General features: G+C 56.5%; 1 protein-coding gene across 1 annotated transcript; it reads left to right on the plus strand.

Moving 5' to 3' along the window:
- The first annotated feature begins 1,602 nt into the window (after positions 1-1,602).
- On the plus strand, positions 1,603-14,231 carry LOC134378631 (potassium channel subfamily K member 17-like). The gene is made up of 5 exons (XM_063097929.1): positions 1,603-1,839; positions 4,635-4,749; positions 8,789-8,949; positions 9,322-9,496; positions 13,951-14,231. Exons 1-5 carry the CDS (start codon positions 1,603-1,605, stop codon positions 14,229-14,231), a joined length of 969 nt encoding a protein of 322 aa, XP_062953999.1.
- The last annotated feature ends 6,992 nt before the right edge of the window (positions 14,232-21,223 follow it).

Genomic DNA, 21,223 nt, shown 5'->3' on the forward strand with positions numbered 1-21,223 from the left:
CACACCCCTGGGAGACCTTATACAGACAGCAAGCAAAAGGTGACTTTAGCTTTGCCTTATTTGATACATGCACAATGTGCATTTGCCAGGCCTCCACTACATGCCAGGCACTGTGCCAGCCTCTCGGGATACAGTAGTGACAGTTCCTTCTCTTGATGTGCTTTTAGTCTAGCAGAAGGACTGGACAAGTAGAGAGGCAACCCCAACACAGTGTCCAAAATATTAGGATGGGAGCAGACCCAGGGGAGGATGAGAGTCCCTGGGAGTGGCTGGCAGGGAGGGTCATGGAGAGGGGAGGGCTGGGCAGAGACTTTGGAACAATCTTGGTGCAAACAGGATATCTGCCTCCAGGAAGTGCTCAGCTGCATCGCAAAGCCTGCCAGCTCTCCTTGCCTAGAGGTCTAGAGATGTCTGTGAACACGCCTTAGGACCTCCTGGGTGTCCCATTCACTTTCCCAGACATGGACTCCTCTGACCTCCACAAGACATCCCTTAGACCTCATCACTCCCTCTGGACTCCTGTCTTCTTAAGAGCCTTTCCAAGTCCCCCCTGGGAAGCCGGAGAGCCAGCAGATCCCAAGAGCCTTCCAGGAAATGAGCTCCATGGAGGCCTGGCCTCCCTTGGGAATGTGTTCTCCAGGCCTGGAATTTTCTCTTTCCAGATTGCAACATCTTTGGCCAAAAGGAAAGGAGAGACTTAGACCAATCCATCCCAAGGCCCAGTGCATCAAGGACTGGAAAGCTTGGCCCCTACCTCTCCTACCACCCCAACAGCCAGCAGACCCCTAAATGGCTGGGTCCTCTGGACAGGACTGAGGCAAGGCTGTGGAGCAGAGGAGGCTTCAGGCGGGAGCCCCAGGAAAGGATCTACAGCAGCAAGAGGGAACCAGGTTACACCCCAGGACTTCCTGTCATCCAACAGAGGACTGGGAAAACTGAGGCCCCCCATGGACTCTTTATACACCCTGGGTCCTTCCTTCTTCTGGGTGGAGGAGGGACTTAAGGGGCCTCCTCAGACACGGGGATGGACAAGCCCCCTGGTCAAGGCTCGTCTTGACTCCCAAGCTCATGGACAAGTGGCAATCAGCTGGAGTCCCTCTGCTTTGGGTACACAAAAGAAAGGACAGTGCTGTGGGAGTTCTAGGGAGGCAAGTGTCCTTGGAGATAGCCCCAGGGCCCAAGGACTTAGGCAGGGGCCCTAAGACAATAAACTTGGCTTCTACTTTCTCTTCCCCTGAGTGCGGTTTCCAGGAGTCCCTCCCACTGTTTGCTGCAGGAAACGCTGGGGGGCTCTGGGTCCCTTCCCTTGCGGTGGCTGCGGTCACCCAGCAGCCTTCTCCTTCTCCCTGTTATAGGCCTGGGGGGTGAGCACTGCTCACACATTTGAGGCGGGGCCGAACGCCCACAGCGCAGAGCGTTTCTTTGTCCCGGGATTGGATCGGGGGCGGGTGGCGCAGGGCTGTCCCGTTCCCCAGCCCTCCTCCTCTCCAGAGAAAACCGGGCACAGGCAGGCGTTTGCTAGACAAGGGACCCGGCCCTTCCTTTCTGCCTCGTTCGCGTCCAAGGCTCCCGGCTCCCGCTCGGGCTCCCGCCTCTCCCGCTATGAAGGGACCGCGCGCCGGCGGGGCGCCCGAGGGCAGGAGCCAGGGCTCCGCGGTGCCGGGCACCGCGCTCCTGCTGCTCACCTACCTGGCCTACCTGGCGCTGGGCACCGGCGTGTTCTGGGCGCTGGAGGGCCGCGCGGCGCAGGACTCCCGCCTCAGCTTCCAGCGCGACGAGTGGGAGCTGCTGCGGAACTTCACCTGCCTGGACGGCCCTGCGCTGGACTCGCTGATCCGGGTCAGGGGCGAGCGGGGTGCGGGGGCCGAGGGGGCGTCGGGCTGCGCGGCCGCGGGAGGGACCCCGCTCCGGCCAGAGGAGCGCGCGGCGTCGTGCCGAGTCCTCCTTGAGGGGGCCAGAGGGCGCCACTGGCCTGTCGGGGACAGATGGGTGTCGCCAACACCCGAATTTGGGGCGGAGGACGACAGGGGGCGCGCTTGCACGGGTCAGGGGCCAGCAGGGCCGACCCAGTCGGGTCAGAACGAGGACCGGAGGATTTGGTCTGCTGGGGGGACAGGCGAGGGGGGGGTCGCCGTGTTGGGGTCGGACGACGGGCGAAGGATGAAAGGGCACACCCGGCACCTTCCTGAGAGAACTGAGGGCAAGAAGGGAAGGGGACGCGGGCTCCAGTCTAAGGATGAGCAAGACCGAGGGCACGACCGTCGGAGCCTGGGGGACAGGGGCGCAGGACGCGCTTGTCCCGGACGGTGGGTGGGATGGGGTCGAGGCGAGCTTGCCTGAGTCAGGGGCAACGGGAGAGGGAGCTCGAGGTGCAAAGACCCGGGTTCGGGTTCGAGAGAAGGAGGGACGGACGCGGGCCACTGTGCGGCCGAGCGGGCTTTGCTTTACTCCCAGTTCGGACACAAGGGCTGGGCGAGCGCCCCAGCTGCAGATGCTGGGAAGGGCTGATGGGGACGGGGCCTCCCAGATGGTGGGTGGTCTCTTCCTACTCGAGGCAGCTGGCCCCGGACTGGCAGCCGCTGGATTTGGCGGATGCATTAACGTTTGGAGCCCTAGCCGGGTCTTCACGTCTTTCGCGGAGAGCCCAGAGCCCGGGCCTGGGCAGCGGCGCCTGCACCCAGAAGCCCCGCCCTGCAGTTCGGGTGCCTCCTCCGCGCCGGGGGGGGGGGGGGGGGGGGGGGGGGGAAGGGACCCGGCAGGGAGCGGAGGTGGAGCTCTGAACCCTTGGACTGGGCCCGCAGGGTCCGGAGCTAAGCTGGGCAAGGACGATCTCTGCTGAGGACCTAAAGTGGTGCCACCGCCACCCACCCCCTGCGAACTTCTACACATACAGCCAGCCCGCTTGCCTGGCCCTGGTGCCCAGGCTGTCTGACGCTTTCCTGGTGAAGGTGATGGACTCCAGCTGCAAGTAGCCTGGGCTATATCAAGATGACTATGATAGTGACGGTGACAGTAGTAAATGCTTCTGCGCGGCACTTACCGTGAGCCGAGCACCTTTCCAGAGCTTTACCCATGTTCACTTGTTTCCTTCTCCCCTCCCTCACGGGCAGGTAGTGTTATTATCATCCCCATTTTAGGGGTGGAGAAACTGAGGCTCAGAGAGGTTAAACACGAACCCATGGCTACACAGCCATGAGCTGGAGCCGTTAACCACTAGGAGTCCTGCTTCAGCGGGACTGCGAATGTGGGTGTTTCCCAAGGTTCTCAGCCAGGCTGTCCTCTCTGTAGCTCTCCTCCCGCTCCACCCCCACCTCACTCCCTTCCTCAACCCTCCTGTGGCTCAGCCATCCCAGGAATCAGAATGTGATGACGCCCAGCCCAGATCTTCCCTCTGGGTACCAGACATGCGCATGCAACTTCTCAAATTCCTCAAGGCCAAGAACAAGCAGTCCTCCTCCTCCCAGCCCTGCTCCTCCTCCTGTTCTAAATCTCTGTCAATGGCCCACATCCACACACCCTCAAAATCATCTGAGATGTCTCCCTTGATGCTCTTACCAAGGGTCAGAAGCCTGGACTTCTGAGTCTTTCCTCTCTGTTCCTCCTGTATCACTCCCTGCAGGATGCAGGCCGGGCCCTTTCCACCACTCGCCCCTGCAGGAGTCTCTCCCCTTCCAGTCTGCCCACCTCTTCTATACTGCCAGCTGCCACAAAGCACACAGACCTGGCCCTGCCTCCCCTCTGCTCAGTGACCTTGGATGAAGCCTGCCCCTCCATCCCTGGCAGCACCAAGCACAGCTTGATCCCCAGTCACCTCTCAGTCTCCCTATTTGAGGTCCCAGGAAGGGTCTCATCTCCCAGCCTCTGCTCCTGCTTTCTCATCTATCTCAATGTTCTTCCACAGTAGTGATCCTATCTGACCCTCAAGGAAGGCCCAGCCAAGACGTCACCTCCTCCGTGAAGCCTTGTGCCCCTCCCTCCTCAGAATGAACACCTTTCTTCCCTGTATTCCTACAGATTTATATTCCTAATGATGATGATGATAGCAACTGCTACCATTTACCATGTGCCAGATACTGCTGTAAGGCTTTACACATAATACCTCACTTTACCCTCACAACAACGCTAGAAGTCTGTACTATGAGCATTCATGAGTATTCCCATTTTGCAGGTAAGGAAACTGACACAGAGAGAAACTGAGTAACTTGCCCAGGATCGTGCAACTACACAGCCTCCTAATGCCTAAGGCGGCATTGACCACGCTATATTAGAATTCAAGTTTACCTCTGTCCCACTGAGGGCTGAGGTCACGTATCTTTCATCTTCAGGTCCCCTAAAAGCACCATGTGGCACACCTGGCCTAGTGCTTGTTGCAAGAATGGGAGAGAGCAAAGGGTTGTTCTCCCAGCCTGTGAGGTAGCGCAGACCTGTCGTGACCTGGGTTCTGGGGTAAGGAGAGGGGAAGGAGCTGTCCCCATGGGCCCTGCCCTGGGGAGCCCTGGTTAGAGGGGTAGAGCTTACTTGCCCTGGCTCGGCTGGGATCAAAGAGTGCTTGTGAAGACGTAAGTGTGTGTGTTGGGGTGCAGGGGCCCAGCCCACCCCACAGAGCTCAGTGGTCACTCCAGCCTCTCCCCCAGGACATTGTTCAAGCCTCCAAAGACGGGGCCAACCTCCTCAGCAACACCACCAGCATGGGGCGCTGGGAACTCGTGGGCTCCTTCTTCTTTTCCGTGTCCACCATCACCACCATCGGTAAGGGCCAGTTGGGGCCACGGTGGAGGGGGCCAGGGAAGGTGGCCTTTCCCTGAGGGGCACTGGGGCCAGTTGCCTTTTGGAGGGTCACCTAGGGCCTTACTCCTCAAAATGTAGTCCAGCTCTGCAGCATGGACATGACCTGAGGGCAGAATCCTGGGCCTCTCCCAGTGCTCCCGGGGATTTCTGCCTTACCCAGCCTTTCAGGAGGTAGAGGGTCTCCCAGTGGAGCAGGAAAAATGCCTCTGGACACTGAAAGTGTTCAGGTCTCCTCAGCTGAGCTCACTCAACACTGAGGCCTAGGGCTGGTGGTTGGAGGAAGTGAGGGGAAAGTTGGGAAGGAAGAAGAGGCAGAAATCCAGAGAAAGAGCCTTAGACCCCCTGTTCTCAGCCCTGGGAGAGGTGGCCATTCCACCCATCTTCTTGCCTGCAGACAACAGCCCTCCATCCCCAGAGACCTCTCCTCAGCTCACTAACATTCCTCATCGCCATTGTCCCCAGGCCCCTTTCCTCCTCACACATGGTGACACTTGGACTGGCCCTGCCCTGCAGGAGATCCAAGACAGAACTTGTCCCAGGAATATGCTCAGGGGCTGTTGTGAGAAGAGCAGGCTAGATCCCTGTAGCTCTGAAGGAAATAAAGCAAGTCGGGCCAGCCAGTCCCCTCTGCCCTCAGCATTCACCCCAGCCCCTACGTGACACTGGACTCACCACCAGCTGGCAGGCTGACATCACTGGTGACTCGGCCAGGGCCTCCAAGCTCCTGGCCAGCCAGGACCCTCTCTCTATGATGCCAGTGTCCCAGCCTTTGTTCCTCACGGAGTGGGGTGATGCAAGAGCGCCCACAGGACTCTCTGTCTAGTTTCAAATCCGCCAGTGCTTCTTGGAAGCGGATCTCAGGGCTACGTTGGAGCTTGGACAATCCTCGAAACAAGCGTGTTTGGGAGGACCCTGAGCCCCCGGGGGACTGGCCAGGATGGTGTTTCTTCATCTTTACACTCCCAGGGTCTAGTTTTCTCATTTGTTCATTCATTCATTCAACAAATAAATCAAGTGCTTAGCGTGGGCCAGACCCATTTCTAGGGGTGGGGATGCAGGTCCCTGCCCTTGTGGAGCTGACATTCTGGTGTGAGGGACATGCAATCAACACACAGATATTAGACAAGAATCTGGTGGTGGGAGGTGCTCGTGGAAAAGTAAAGCCAGTTAAGGAGGTTTCCTAGTGATGGGGGCTATTTATTGTAGATGGGGTGGCCATTGAAGGATTCCCTGACACAGTGACATTGAAGCAGAGGCATGACCAAACTGTGCTATGCAGGTGTCTGAGGAAAGAACCTTCTGCCAGCAAGTGTGAAGGCCCTGAGGTAGGAGTGGGCCTGGTGTGTTTGGGAACAGGAAGGAGGTCCAGGCGGCTGGAGAGGGTTGGAAATGAGGGCTGAGTTCAGAGAGTGCAGAGAAGCCCAATCAAGAGGGCTTTGTGGGGAACTCACAGGGTGCCCAGGGCTCCTAGCAAGGTGAAGAGGTGGCAGTCAGGAGACATGCTGGAGTGGGAAGTGGCTCAGATGGGGCTGTGGCCACCTGGTTCTGAACAGGTGGGTGAGGGCTTCATTGCTAGCCACTGATTTTGCTGACCTGAGGGATGACTGAGAATGATGCAGAGGAGAAAACCCACTTAATGTCAGCCTTGGAAAGCTGGTGGGGGTCCTCCCAGAGATGAAATCTAAGTGCCACCAAGCCACGGCTGAGAACTGAGTAAAAAGATCCCCAGGGACAGAAGATGGGACTTGGTGGTGACCCACAGCTGGAGGAGGAGGGCTCAGCCAGGAGGTAGCAGAGAAGTGGAGGGGTTACCTCTCCCTAGAAGCCGACAGAAAGAGCTCTCTCCAGTAGAAGGGGGCACCTATAAAGGCCAAGGGGGGAAGATGGATGGGGCTCAAGAGGAGGCCTCAGGTCCTCAGACCAGCAGCCAGTTCGGAGGAGTTTGGTCATTCATCCATTCACTCATTCAACAAACATATGCTTAGTACCTTGTATATACTAGATGCTTGAGGGCTCACATTCCCATCTACAGCACACCACCGTTGCTTTATTTCATCCCTGCACTACACTGTAGGCAGATGTCAATATCCCCATTTTACAGATGAGGAAACAGAGGCTCAGAAAGGTATAGCCACTTGCCCAGGGTCCCATGGCGTGCAAGGGGCAGAGCAGGGATTCAAATCTAGGAAGTGCATCAGACTCCAAAGCCCATGCTCTGGACTCGTATGTGCTCTGGCCTCTCACAGGACCCCTCAGTAAGGTGGGGGGTGGATGTAAACCACCAGTTTCAATACAGTACAGGAGAGTGCGGGGTGTGCTGGTCCTGTCTCAGGGAGCAGGAAAGTTAGGCGATGATATGGGCAGCATTCTTTCATTGATTCACACATTCATTTGTGTATTCCTCATTCATTCATCCAGCATTCGTTCCTGCACTCACTCCACACACACACAGTGGTGAGCACCTATTAAAGGTCATGTCCTGTGCCTGTTGCTGAGAATATGAAGATGGTCAAGGCCCAGCCCCTGCTCTTGAGGGGCTCCCAGTACTTGGGGGAGGCAGACACGGGATCCAATCATTGTCACCCAGTGCAGTTGTCCTCAAAGCCTGGGCAGAGGGCTGGGAGCCCTGGACAAGGAGCCACTCCACTGAGAGTCGGGGCCTGGAAGGGTCATTTGTAGGTGGGCAGGGAGGGGAAGTGTGCTCTTGGCAGACGGAGCGTCATGTTTAAAGTCACAGACGAGGGCTGGCCAGTTAGCTCAGTTGGTTACGGTGTGGTGCTGATAACACCAAGGGCCAGGGTTCGATCCCTGTACTGTCCAGCCTCAAAAAATAAAAAAGTAAATAAAAATAAACAAAGGCACAGAGGCATGAGAGGGCCTGGGAGTTCCATGGGACAGGAGTGAGACCAGAGCTGGGAAGGGACACCAGATGAGGCTCAGAGATAGGCTGAGCGAGAGTTCGGACTTTCCCCAGCGGACGTGAAGACAAATAAAGGTTATAACCTGGGTTATGATGTGATCAGATCTGCATCTTAGAAAGATAAGACAGTGGTGGTGACCAAGAAGTGGAGACAGAGGAGGAGGAGGAGAAAAGAATGTCTGGACAGAGAGAACGCTTTTGTGAGCGTCTCTTCCTCCCCCAACCTCCCCCTGCCCTTATCTTCACGACCAGAGATCCCAGCTTCCACCTCCCCTGGGTCAGCTAATGGTCCATCATTTGCCACTCACTGCTGGATGGGTTTGGGAGGGAGTCGGGTATGTTTGGGTCCTCCAGGAATTAGACATCAAGACAGAATTAGGTGTGCAAAAAATATATTGAGGGGAGGGGCTTTTGAAGGATAAAGGAGCAGGAATAGAAGGTGAAAGCCTCAGGCTGCAGCAGGTCTGACACCTGTTAAAGGAGAGAAGGAAGGAAGGAGGCCTGGGTGGGAAGAGTGCAGACTGCAGTGCAGCTGAGGGAGTCTGGCCAGGTGATGGGGAGCACAGGGAGCCTGCTAGAGGAGCACTGCACTGGCAGGGACGGCCAGCTTTAGTGCCCCACCATGCCCAGCCATGGCTGGCAGCAGCCTGGTGACACTGTGGCCTAGCTAGACTGCTGCAGCAGATATAGAAGGTGCAGCAGCTGGAGGCCCTGCCCCTCCCCCACATCCCTCTGTCCACCCAGAGAGGGAGGAAACAAGAGAGGAAAGAAGCCTCTCGCACATGGTGGGTTTGACTCATGCACACCGCTCGCCTCTAGAGCTTCTGTTCTCTGATGTGTAAACTATGGGGCACAGTCGTGGTTTGAAGGGTGGCTGGGAGGATGAATTGAGGGAGTGAATGTATAGGGCTCCCTGCACAGTGCCCGGCACAAGCAAGGAAGGCCTTAATAAGTACCAGCTGCCCACATCAGGAGTGGGTTGGAATAAGGCCCTGAGGGTGGGCCAGGGAGTGGGGCTGTGGTGGAGAGTGGGCAGGGCTGGGCTGGAAAGGTCCCCTGAAGTGTCCCCTTCTCTCTCAGGCTATGGCAATCTGAGACCCCACACGATGGCTGCCCGCCTCTTCTGCATCTTCTTTGCTCTTGTGGGGATCCCGCTCAACCTCGTGGTGCTCAACCGACTGGGGCATCTCATGCAGCGGGGAATATACTCCTGTGCCCGCAGGCTGGGGGGCACCTGGCAGGTGAGGGGGCTGCTGGAGTGGGGGGAGGGGTGGGTCCCTTCTAGAATGAGGGACTGTGGGGAGAATCGGGTAGGAGCAGGGGTTACTGGTGGGGATGTGGCGGGGTTGGGGACACTGCCCAGAACGGGGTCTTTAGTAATAAAGGGACATCTGTGGTGGATACAGGGTAGGACCTGTCAGACAGGAAGGGTTGAGGCTCCTGGCTGGAAACCTGGAGACCACAAGCCAGGTGAAGAAGGCCTGGACAGCCCTTTCTCTCTGGGGAAAGGCGCTCCCCTGCCTCCAGCTCAGCACCCCCAGGCCGTCTGCTCCCCCAGCTCCCAGGCCCTGTGCAAAGGTCACCTGGGGTCTGGGGCGCCATGTGCACCACAGGACCCGGCCAAGGCGCGGTGGCTGGCGGGCTCCGGCACCCTCCTCTCGGGCCTCCTGCTGTTCCTGCTGCTGCCCCCGCTGCTCTTCTCGCACATGGAGGGCTGGAGCTACATGGAGGGCTTCTACTTCTCCTTCGTCACCCTCAGCACCGTGGGCTACGGCGACTACGTGATCGGTGAGAGCCCACTGTGGGTGGCCCAGAGATCCAGCCACCTCCACCTCCCTCCCGCCTCTCCTGTAGCTGGTGTGTGCAGGGCACCTGCTCTGTGCCAGGCCCTCTGGGGGCCGTGGAGGCCCAGAGTCCAGAGGACATGGTCATAGGCAAGTTCAGCCCACCTTTGTTGTATGACGGGGCCTAGGTTGCTCCTGCCCATCTTGATGAGTGCTGAGAGGTCCTCGCATGTCCACAAGCTCACTTACTGTTCTTAGAGCTCTCCTGACAAGGGGCGTCCTGACCTGACTCCCTCACCTGTCCTTGCCCCAGGGTCTCTTCTCCCCACCTCACCCTGCCCCCACGGAATGCCAGGCTGCACCACTGCTTTGGCCTGGGGGTCACAACCCACCGGGATCAGGCAGGAGAGTCCAGGAGACACAGAAACCCCAGCCTCCCCCAAGCCCTGTTGGAAAACAATTGGCAGCTAAACTGAGTGCCAGCAAGAAAGGACCGCATGGTCCAGAGGGCCTACAGTGGGTTTAATCAGCAGCCACCACCCAATGTGGGCAAGATGGGGCCCCAGGAGCCACTAGCCTTGCTTAACCAATCTGAGGCAGATGCCAGCAGGTGGCAGTGGAGGGACATTCTGTGCGGTGGCAGGGGTGGCTGAGGCCCCAGCTCAGCCTCATCATCCCCCTCCTCTCCCTGCCCCTGAAGGTTCCCCATATGAGCAGTGGCCACTGGCAGTACCAGCGCGCTGGCCTCTAGGGCCTTTGTGTCCTTGCTCTGATCCATGACCCTAAAGAGCTGAGTAGGCCCTGCCCTTCCTCATTCATTCAGTAACAGAACCCAGCCCTGATATTGAAGTGAGGTTTTACCAAATAACGAACAGCCAACTCATCAGGCAACCTAGGGTGACAGCTGTCACCCTCATTTTACTGAGGAGGAAGCTGAAGCTTAGAGAGGCCCAGCCATTTGCCCAAGATTGCACAGCTAGTAGGATATGAATTCTGATCTGTCTGACTTCAAACCTCCTGCCTTTCCATCCTCCTCACATGCCTGCTCCCTGAGCCTCAGTGACCCTATATGTAAAATGAGGGGTCTGGGCTAGGGGATCGCTAAGACCCCCCTCAGTGCCTTCTGGCCTCTGCAAGGTTCCCTTCCCTGAGGCTCTCCTTCTCCAGGAAGAGGAGCCTGGTGCTGGGGCCTCATGCTGCACCCATCCCGGGAGGAGGGCTCTGGCTCTGGAAGGATGTCCTTGGGAAGGTTTCTTCCAACAGGGTCATGTGCCCATCTTCATCCTCAGAATGGAGAGAGGTGTCTGAGGAGAGCTGAGCCCAGTAGCTCCAAGGGCCACACCTGCTCTGTTCAGCTCCTAGAATGATTCTTGAATTTTTCTTCTCTATCCCCACGGCCATTCCCCTAGTGGAGGCAGGTCTGTTGCATACAGCTGCACAGGTTGGGCACTGCACAACCCCAGAGGGTTCCCATCCACACAGAGCATAACGAGGGTGGCACCCGGGGAGTCATGCAGCTCCTATCTCTGTCCCCCTTTGGTTCTCATCACCTTTAAAAATTATAATGCTACCGTGTCACCTGCCCAGCTCATCTGAAAACCTTCAGTGTTTTACCATAGTCTTTGGATGAAGTCCAAAATCCATAACTGGGCCTTCAAGGGTCTTCTACGTGACCTTGTCCCTGCCTCCCTCTCTACTCTGAGATCTCTCCCTTCCATGCTGCACACTGGCCACTGTGAAATCCTGTTCTGACCAGCTGCAGCAGCTTCGGCCAGGGCTGTGTGGCCTGCGGGGTCCTGCAGCAGCTTCAGCCAGGGCTGTGTGGCCTGCGGGGTCCTGCAGCAGCTTCGGCCAGGGCTGTGTGGCCTGCGGGTCCGGTCCTGCAGCAGCTTCAGCCAGGGCTGTGTGGCCTGCGGGGTCCTGCAGCAGCCTCCCTCAGAAGCTGGCCTGGGGAAGCTGACGTGGGGTAGATGGGAACCTCTCTGAGTATGTCCTGAGGCCTTGCAGTCCCCTGCGGAGGGGCAGAGCAGGGAAAGGACAGGGCAGTCCTCTCTAGACGTGGGCACCCTGGAAATGGGAGGAAAGGCCCGGGCCAACATCAAGGAAGGGGCAGTGAGGAGCGGGAGGGCTGCTCAGGGTCCTGCTGTCCCATGAGATGCCCTGTGGGAGCAGCAGAGCGGGAGGAGGCTGGTGTACAGGGCACAGGCCTCCAGAGCCCCTTCTACCAAAACACCCCAACTGCAGAGACCTCGCCCAAAACTGCGAGGGCCCTTTGAGCTCAGAGGGGCTGCCTGGGCAGACTGCTCCTGCCTGGAGGCAGTGGACAGACAGTGCCCCTTCACCCCACATCCAGAGATGCGCAACCTCTGCAGCCATTTCAGTGCCTCGTGGCGAGTGACTGCACTAGAGGAGCCCTCGACCGCTTCGTCTGCAAGGGATCTTCCTTATACAGATGGGGAAACTGAGGCCTAGAGAAGAGAAGGGAGTTGAAAAAGTCACAGAGCAGGCACGGCAGGTCAAGTCTGGGATAGGCTCCCAAGCCTGGGCTCCTCACACCTCCTGTGTTCCAGAATGTTCCACCCCGATTCCACAAATCTCTCAATTGTCCTTGTTCTCCAGGGACACAGTTAACTCCTTTCTTGTATGGGAATCCTGGGGTCCAGCACCTGGACACAGGTGTCTATTGTCACTGTATCAGCAGCCACAGGGGCATTGTCTTCACAGCAACACCTCCTTTTCCAAAGGCTGTGGCCAGAGCAGCCCCCAGGTCCAAGCCACTGGCTCCTCCCTGACCCCATAGACCCCATAGCCCTCGCTTTCCTCAACTGCATTTGCGGCTTAGTTGAGCACCTTGCCAGCTGCCAGCTCTCCTGCACTTACGGTTTTGGCTAAAAAAAAATGAAATAAAAGGGGAGAAGAACACCTCGTCCCCTCTGTCACCAGGAGCGAGCTGAGCTGGTGGGTAACACGGCCAGAGAGCTCATTCACTGCTGATCTCATTTGGGGCTGTCAGCAGAATCACGGCCCCATAACCCAATGAGCCTAATCCAATCCCAGCTCCTGCCAGGCAGTCAAGGTCAGCTCCAGGCCACGCTCTCATCCCCAAGCTGGGGTCCAGAGGGGATGCACAGACTTGGGGAAACTGGACAGTTTGTCTTAAGGCCAGCAGGGCGGGATGGGGAGTGGACAGAGGTGTGGTAAAGGGAGCTAAGACAGACAAGGACATTGAGGAAATAGGAGGACAGATCTCCACCCTTTGAATGATTCCAATCTGATGAGGGAGGCAAGATGGATCCCCAGGAAGCAGACGGAGGAAACTAAGTTGTAGAGCAGGCCCTTGACAAGAGTCATCTAAACCTCAGAGTGCCGCCCATCTGTCCCTCCCCTCAGCCATTGCCTGCCCAGCACCCACTGTGTGGGGATATCCACAGGAGAGTAAAGCCATAGCCCAGTACAGGTCCTGGACACCTGCTGTGTGCAGGGCACAGTGTGAGCGCTTTAGCTGCATGAGCCGCGGGACCCTCGGACAGCTGTCGGAGGTCCACACTCCTCTTGTCTCCACCTGACAGATGAGGAAGATTCACCCGGCAGGAGCACGGGGGCTGGGCTCTAGGGAGCGATGTCTGAGTGAGACCTGAAGGGTGACAGGATGCTGGCCAGTTCAAGAGGAATTGGAAAGGAAGAGTATTCAGAGCTGAGGGGACAGCAGAGACAAAAGCCCCAAGGCAGGAAGGATGATAGGAGGAGCCGTGAGGAAAGAGAGGTTTGGCCAGCAGTGAAGGGGACAGATGTGCTGGAGAAGCGGGTAGGGGACCTCGAGCTGAGGATTTGGGACTCTGTCCTAAAAGCCAAGGGGGAGAAACCATAGTCCCCATTTCACAGGTGAGGGATGTTGAGACAGATGGAGGTGACACAGCTACGAAGAACCGAGGCAGGACACATACTCTGGAGGTTCCGCTGCTTCTTCCTAAGTCCCCTGGCTCCAGCAAGCTGCCTCTTTCAGATATGAGAAAACCGAACACAGAGACAGACAAACAACAGAGCAGGCATCAGAGTCTCCCGGAGGCTCTGCTGGGCCTGCCCCTAGAGGTCCTGAGTCAGTAGGTCTGGGGAGAACATCCCAACGTCCGTGTTTCTAACAAGCTCTCTGGTTATGCTGATGCTGCTGGTCCAGGGACCACACTTTGGGAACCACTGGGGTGGGACATAGACAGAGTCCTTCAGAAAGACAAAGAGGAAATTTAGCTTCCAAACCCAAGTGCCAATCCAGGGAGGCTTCCTGGATTCCTAGGGAGGTGACCACAAGGCCAGGAATCTCAGAGCAGTCTGGATTTCCCATATTCTGTTCTGCTGACCCCTCACCTTGCTCATATTATCAAGCCATGCACCCCGCTCTGCTTTGGGAATGTGGTCCTGACACTCCCAGGCCTCTGTCCTCTGACCTTGCCTCTTCCCCAGGGATGAACCCCTCCCGGAGTTACCCGCTGTGGTACAAGAACATGGTGTCTCTGTGGATCCTCTTTGGGATGGCATGGCTGGCCTTGATCATCAAACTGATCCTCTCCCTGCTGGAGACCCCAGGGGCGTCGTGTTCCTGCCACCACATCTCCAAGAGGAACTTCAAGTCCCAAAGCTGGAGGCAGGGCCCAGATGGGGAGCCAAAGTCCTGCTCCCCACAACAAGGCGGCTGTCCACAGGGGCCTACGGGAAGCCTATGGCATCTGGACTCCTCTGCTTAGGTTGCGTGCATTGGCAAGGCCGGCTAGTTATACTCCAGTATTTGTTTGATCTTCTTCGCTGGTGACAAGACCCCCGATTTTAAGCTTGACACATGACTTCCTAGCCTAAAGACTACATTTTCCATCCTCCCTTCAGGTTAGATGCAGCTATATGATTAAATCATGCCCAATAGGATGTGCAGAGAAGTATCCCAAGTGCGTTACAGGACATGATTTGTCGGAGGTGAGAGGGAGATGTGTCCCTCTTCCTGCTTTCTTCCTAGCTGGCTGCAATGCTGATATGGTGTCTGGAGCTCTGGCAGCCATGTTGCACCATGAGGTAGAGGCCATGTTGTAGATTGGTGGTAACATAAGTTAGAAAGAGCCTCGATCCCTGATGATTGCAGAGCCATCATAACAGACCTGGACTGAATACCACCAGACTTAATCTATGTGACAGAGAAATAAATGTCTTACTTAAAATACTATTATTTGGGTTTTTCTATCACTTATAACCAAACCTAATTCTAATTGACACATGCACCCAAAGACAAAGGCAGCATCTGAGACTGGAGCATACACAGAGAGAAGTCACCCCTCCCCAGGTGAGTCTGCTCAGGACTGGTGGAAGGAATGAATTGAGGCCTGGACTTCTGACCCCCTGCACCTTCAGACACCTTCCCGGTAAACTCACTAAAGATTTTCTGTTAGGTCTCAGGGATGATACAGCCCGAGGGCAACTGGTCCCAGTGTAGCTGCTGAATTCTTGCTCTGTTGCTCATTCAAATCACAGAAAAGCCAGGGACAAGCCAGAGGGCTCCTGCTGCCTCACCTTGCCACACACATATGCACCCAGGTCCTCAAGCCCAGCTCAGAGCCCCTGGAAGTACCAGCCAGCACCCGAGGGTCACCTGGGGCAGCCGGCTTCTTGGTGTCAGTGGGCACCTATGACTCCGTTCTCTCTACCATCCTACAGGCAGCATCACAGGGACCCAGGGAGCCCCAAAGACCCCTCCAATGTGGACAAACCCCTCAGCCTCAAAGCCCTCCAGGAATTTGGTCAGGGGCAGCTTCTGGCAAAGGAAGAAGTGTGGGCTGTTACACCATCCCACTTGCACCATCTAACCAGGCCCTAAGTGGAGCAAGGCCCGACCCAGGAGCAACACCAGAGAGTAAACAATAGGGACCCATGCCCACTTCCTACGGCCCACAAGCTGGCAGAGAAAACGGAGGAAGAAGTTGCTGGAAGTCTGGAAGTGGCATTCTTTATACTTAACATACTACAGGAAAAAGACCTAGCAATTCAAAATTGGGAGAAAAGGACAGGCCAGAACGCTGGGTTGGCCACTGAGATATCAGGTGTATCTGGCCTTGGGCCCCTTTCTCCTCGTGCCTGGCTCCACTGGGCTCAGGGTCTCTCTCCCTGCTCGGGCCCTTCACCCCCACTCCCACCCCTACCCTCATGCTCAGAAATGCTTGCTCTGGAGGGAACCGACCTGGGGTGCTGGGAGGGGTGACCGAGAAGAAGGCTTCTGATTGGCTGGCTTCTTACAGAGGTCTGCTCCACAGCCAATGAGAAGAGTTGCTGGAATTCTGAAGTCCAATCCAGAAAGTGGGGAGGGGCAGGAGGGTGGGGCTGTAGATGGATAGGGTGGGGGTGGGGGTCACGAGGAGCTTCCTGGAAAGGTCTGGATCTGGGAAAGGCACAAACAGAGCATCAGACCTCAGGACAGAAATCACAGAATAAAATGGACAGTGAGGTTTTTGATGATGACACCACAGAGGCAGGCTGGGAGAGCTGTTGTGGAGTTCAAGTGAACCAAGTCACTCATTCCTCAGTCAGGCCACCAAAGGCCTTGAGGAGGAGGGAAAGGGATGCCCTCAGAGCGTGGCCGTTAAGGGTGCTGAGTTTGGAGCTAGCCTGCCTGGGTCAGAATCCTGGTTTCACCACATACCATTCTGTGACAACCCTGGGCAGATCTTGTATCAGTTTCCTCCTCTGCAAAGTGCAGATGCGAGCAGTGCCCGTCTCCCCGGATTAAATGTGTCCGTGCACATAAAGAGCTGCAAACAGCGTGTGTCAGACCTGAGGAGCACCACGTGCATTTCAGCTGTCAGCATCCTGCAGCCAGCTCAGTGGCCAAGCACGGAGGAAAGCAGATGTTCTGCGGGCCGGCGGTTACGTGGCAGCCAGCGCCTCTGCTGACCTCGTCTCGGGGCTGGCTGAGCAAGCGGTGATGCAGGACAGAGCCCTGCCCTTGGGGGACTCCCAGGCTGATACCATTGTGCTGCTGGCCAGGATAAGGGGTCCAGACATGCATGACTCACAGGGGAACCTTGAGGAAGAGACCAGGGAGTGCATGCCGGGTGTTTGAAGGCAGGGCCAGGGGACCCCCACTGTGGCTCCCACCAAGCCCGAGCCCGGGGCAGGCAGACCAGTGGCTGCCCCTGCCTTCCCTCCCAACCGCTGCCCTGCTTTGTGGCTTCAGCGCGGTCCAGGCAAGATCAGACTCAGCATCACTGGGTGGTCCCCTCTGAAACAGCGGCATCTTTGATCATTTTCATCATCATTATGAACTATTATTGTTTCTTAACGTTGACTGGATGCTTATTATGCACCAGGCACGATCCTAGCTCCTTACGTGTACGACGTCATTCACTTCTCCCATCAACTCTGTGAGATGAGACTATTATTTTTAATGCTGCTTTAAGATGGAGAAATGAGATCTTTGATGGATGTGAAGACCAAAGAACGCCACCCCGTGCCTGTGGACAGTCATGAGGGTTGCTGCCAGCCCTCTGGAAGTGACAAGTGTTCCTGGCCTGGCAGGCAGGGAGACTCTTCCCTTAAGGGCTGTGTGACCTCGACCAGCCACTGCGATTTCTGCTCCTCAGCTTCCTCACCTGTAAAAGAGGGGCTCGCTTCAGGGAGTCTGGCTCTTACTGCTTCCACTCCTTCCTCCTGTGTCTGGGTTGTTCTAATTAATCATGTTTCACAAAGTGCAGATTCCAGCCCCACCCGTCTCAGTCCTCCTGGGGCTGTCTCAAGCACTTGGATCCAAGGAGGTCTCTCTCTCTCTCTCTCCCTCTCTACACACACACACACATATATAAACACATATGTGAATCTGTCTCTCTGTCTCTGTCTCCAGCTCTCTTTCTGTATAGATAGATAGGTAGATAGATAGATATCTGTATCTCTGTCTGTCTGTCTGTCACACACACACACACACACACACACACACACACACACACACACGTACTCACTCAGTTACTCACAGGATCTGGACACAGACAGAGAAGAGGAAATCTGCCCAAAGTTCTCCAGATCCTCAGCCCCTCCCTCCTGGCCTCTCCAATGCTGAAGACCTGGCTGGGGAAAGAGAGCCAGGCCAGAGGACTTGTCTCAGTGGAAGCCAGAAGACTCCTTGGTCAGGGACAGAACTATGCTGAGACTCCCCCATCCCCAATTCCCCTCGGCCCTTACCTCACCCGGTCCCCACCCCTGGGCACCAGGCACAGAGTGCTGCCCTAAAGTGGGCCCCACTGACCACCTCCCTCTTCCACCCTCCCCAAGCCACACACAGTGCTGTCCCCACCCCACTGTCCATTTCCCACCCACTCGCCCACACTGCTGGTCTCCAGGCTTCCCACCCCACTGTCCACCACTCCTCCTGACCCCACACAGTGTTGGTCCCACCCTACTGTCCCTCTCCCACCCACCCACACACAGTGCTGGTCCCCAGGCCTCCAGACTCACTGAGGCTCCTTCTCCCCTCCCCCATACACAGTGCTGCATCCTGAATCTCCTGCACCTCCCTTGCTCTTTGCTCGCCAAAACTCATCTCCAGCTACAATTGTCCCTTGGGGCCATGGAGACAGCCATCTCCATCCCCCAAGCCTTTTCCCCTTCCCTAGGGTCTTTGCCCAAGATTCAGCCCACAACCCCACTCCAATCACAAAACCTCTCCCAGCCTGTAGGGACCCCATATTGGCCCAGGGCCTGGCGGCAGGAAGAGCAACCAGAGCTGGATACCTCCCACCCCAGTGACCGCTCTTGTGCAGACAAGGGGATGCTCCCATCACCCCACCAGCACACTGTCCAGAGTGTGAAAGCAAAACCAAAACCATGCAGACTCACTCCCCACAGCCACTGATGGAGCCCCCCTGCCTGGCCCTGGGGCTAGGACCCTGTTCAGCCTTCGCCCACACTCCAACCTTTCCACATCTTCTTAGACCAACTTCTACCTCATTTATTCTTCCCGGACTCAGGCAGATGTGACTCCATATCCTGACTCTATTGCTTGCTGTGCAACATATGAGAAGTTGCATAACCTCTCTGAGCCTCAGTCACCCCATTCATAAAATGGAAATCCTGATACCAGCCTCAGGATTGTTTTGGTGAGTGTGGGAGGAGGGGGGGAGGTGAGTAACAGATGGGAAGGCACCCACCTTGTATCTGGTATAGCAGGGTTCGGAAATATTTGTCCCCCTCTTTTTCTCTTCTTCTTGGACTCAAGTTCCCTCCCCACTTCTTTCATCAGGCAGCTCATGAAGCCCATCTGTACCCCTTCCTCCAGGAAGCCCTCCTGGACCTGCCTGCCCTTTGGCCTCCAGTGGATTTTAGAGGGGCAGGAAAGGAGATGAGGATGGAGGGAATATATTTTTTAAAGCTTTGGGAGGCAAGGAGATGGGCTGTAACATGAGAGGGAGGGTTCTGTGTCTTAGAGAGGGGCAGCTCCAAAGCAGCTCATGGGCCAAAGCCTCTAAGGGTCAGGTCATTGGCCCGAGGGGTTGGGGCCAGAGGAGAGGGGTGAGCTTCAGCACCACCCTCCATTTGTTTTTCTTTCTTGGCTCCCTCTCTCCATCTACTCTTGGACCTTCTCTGCCTGAGCCCCAGGTAGAGTTGCGGGGAGAACCGGGGGCTGCGTCTATGCACCGTGTCTCCCAGGCTCCTCTGGTCTTTGGCTTCCATTGATTAGGCCTGAGAGGGAATGTGAAGGGAGGGCAAGAGGAGAGCGAAGTTGGGGTATTTAACGCCCCTCTACCTTCAGGCCCTGGGTTTGGCATGGGTGCACTCTTTGCTTGAAGACATCGTTCCTGTCCAGGTAGCCCCTTTCCCAGGGTAGCAGCATTGGCTGGATGCTGGTAACAGCAGCCTCCCTTGCCCCTTCAGCCCAGGGGTGGCAAGAACTCCCCACTGTTGCTAGTCCCTGGGGGCCACACCAGCCCTCCGACATGCCCACACGTTGTACATAGTCCCTTCATCGCATCCTCCTCAATGAACCCCTGGAATGTGGCACCTGCTCCCTGCAAGGATCCAAACACCCAGTTCATCAATCTCCCAGCCTCTCCCTGAAGCCTGGCTGGGGGATGTGGGCTCAGTGCACCGGATTAAAACCGTAGAGGAATCAATCCAGTCACCCTGATCCAGGAGTGGCTCCAGCTCTTGCTCTGAGTAATGGCAAGAGGGTGGAGACCCAGACCAGGTGCCAGGCAGATCCGTCCCCCTTGCTTGCCTCTGCCTGGCTGGGGACAGCAGCACAAGGGAAGGAAAAAAGGCTTCCCTAAATCATGGCTCAGCCCTGTAGAGAAATTGGGGAAGAAGGGAATAGACCAACAGGAAGCTCCTTCACCAGACTGGGAATTCCATGGCATCAGAAATAACGCCTCCCCCAACTGCCGGTGCTCCCTGTATGTGGGGGTCGTGTCTTACTCTTTTTTTTTTTTCCATATTATCCCCAGTATCTAGCTCTAGCTCAATCACAAATGAACATCTCGTCAGTGCAAAACTTAAAGATAGAGAAATGTACCAAATGTGTTCTCTGTCCCCTAGTTGGGGAGCAGATTAGTATAAAAGGTCCCATGAAGCAGTGCAATATGTGCTGTGCTGGTGTCCAGAGTGGGGTCCCTGCAGCCAACCTGCCTGGGTTTAGTCCCAGTCTTGCCACTCAGTTCTGTGTGACCTTGGGCAAGTCACTCCACCTTGGGGTGACCAATCTGTCCCAGTTTTCCTAGCACTGTCCTGGAGAGGTAACACGTGCCAGGAACACCCCTCAGTCCCAGGAAAAGTGGGACAGTTGTCCGCCCTACTTAACCTCCCCCTGCCTCAACTTCCTCACATGTAAAGTGGAAATGCTAATCGCAGCATCTGCCCTTATGGGGATGAAATGAGTTCATGCAATTCAAGAACTCAGAAAGGGTCTGGCACAGAGTGAGCGCCGTGTGACTTGTCTTCTCTGTCTGAGTTCCCCAGAAGCAGATCCCAGGCAGGGTTTGGCTGAAAGTAGTTTATTTGGGAAGCATGGAAGAAAGACAAGGGAAGAAAAGAAAAGCAACGCAGACAGTGTGAGTGAGCAGGTGACCGCGGTGAGCACTGGGCTCCACCCCGTGGGGGACCTCTGCAAGCCTGCACAGAGCATGCCTCAGAGTCGTCCCTCTGAGGGGCAAGGAAGCTGGAGTGTGTAATCCCCGAATCCCATTTCTCAGTGCTGGAGGGCTGCTCGAGGGAGTGGGGAGCTGTTAACTCCCAGCACGGGTGGCTCAGAAGCCTGCAGGGTACACGGGAATATGAGTGCAGGGCAGGCAGGGCAGGCAGGGCAGGCAGGGCAGTGTCCTCTTCTGCTACCTATGCGTTAACCCTGCTTATGATGTGCAGGAGGCACAGGCGCAGAGGGGACAGCGTCCAGCTGTGGAAGAGGGGAGCCGGGGCAGGAGTAGCAATGCGTGGGTGAGCACGGAAGGTGAACAGGAGTTTTCCAGGCACAAGAGGAGGCAGGCCTTGCACAGAGCGGGTGCACAGGAAATGCTCAGATAATTGTCACAATAAGTGTTTGGACGAATGCCAGGACGTTAAAAGTGATTCAAATGCTTGAGCTAGTGGGGCCAACTCGATGCTGGGAGCCATGGGCGGTGGGAAGGGAGGTGAGGTCAGCCCCAGGCATCAGGAAAGGCTGGAGCGAGGCTGAGGAGCTGAGCTGGCCCCTGGCTGGCAGGGGAAGAGAGGAGGGGCC

Source organism: Cynocephalus volans, chromosome 5 (genome assembly GCF_027409185.1).
Source record: "Cynocephalus volans isolate mCynVol1 chromosome 5, mCynVol1.pri, whole genome shotgun sequence".
Taxonomy (NCBI): Eukaryota; Metazoa; Chordata; class Mammalia; order Dermoptera; family Cynocephalidae; genus Cynocephalus; species Cynocephalus volans.

Excerpts from the sequence above, each read along its gene's own strand:
- LOC134378631 (XM_063097929.1), top strand. The coding sequence starts at position 1,603 with ATGAAGGGACCGCGCGCCGGCGGGGCGCCCGAGGGCAGGAGCCAGGGC. Across the intron at positions 1,840-4,634 it reads CGCTGGACTCGCTGATCCGG|GACATTGTTCAAGCCTCCAA; the intron begins GTCAGGGGCGAG and ends CCTCTCCCCCAG. Across the intron at positions 8,950-9,321 it reads GGCTGGGGGGCACCTGGCAG|GACCCGGCCAAGGCGCGGTG; the intron begins GTGAGGGGGCTG and ends TGTGCACCACAG.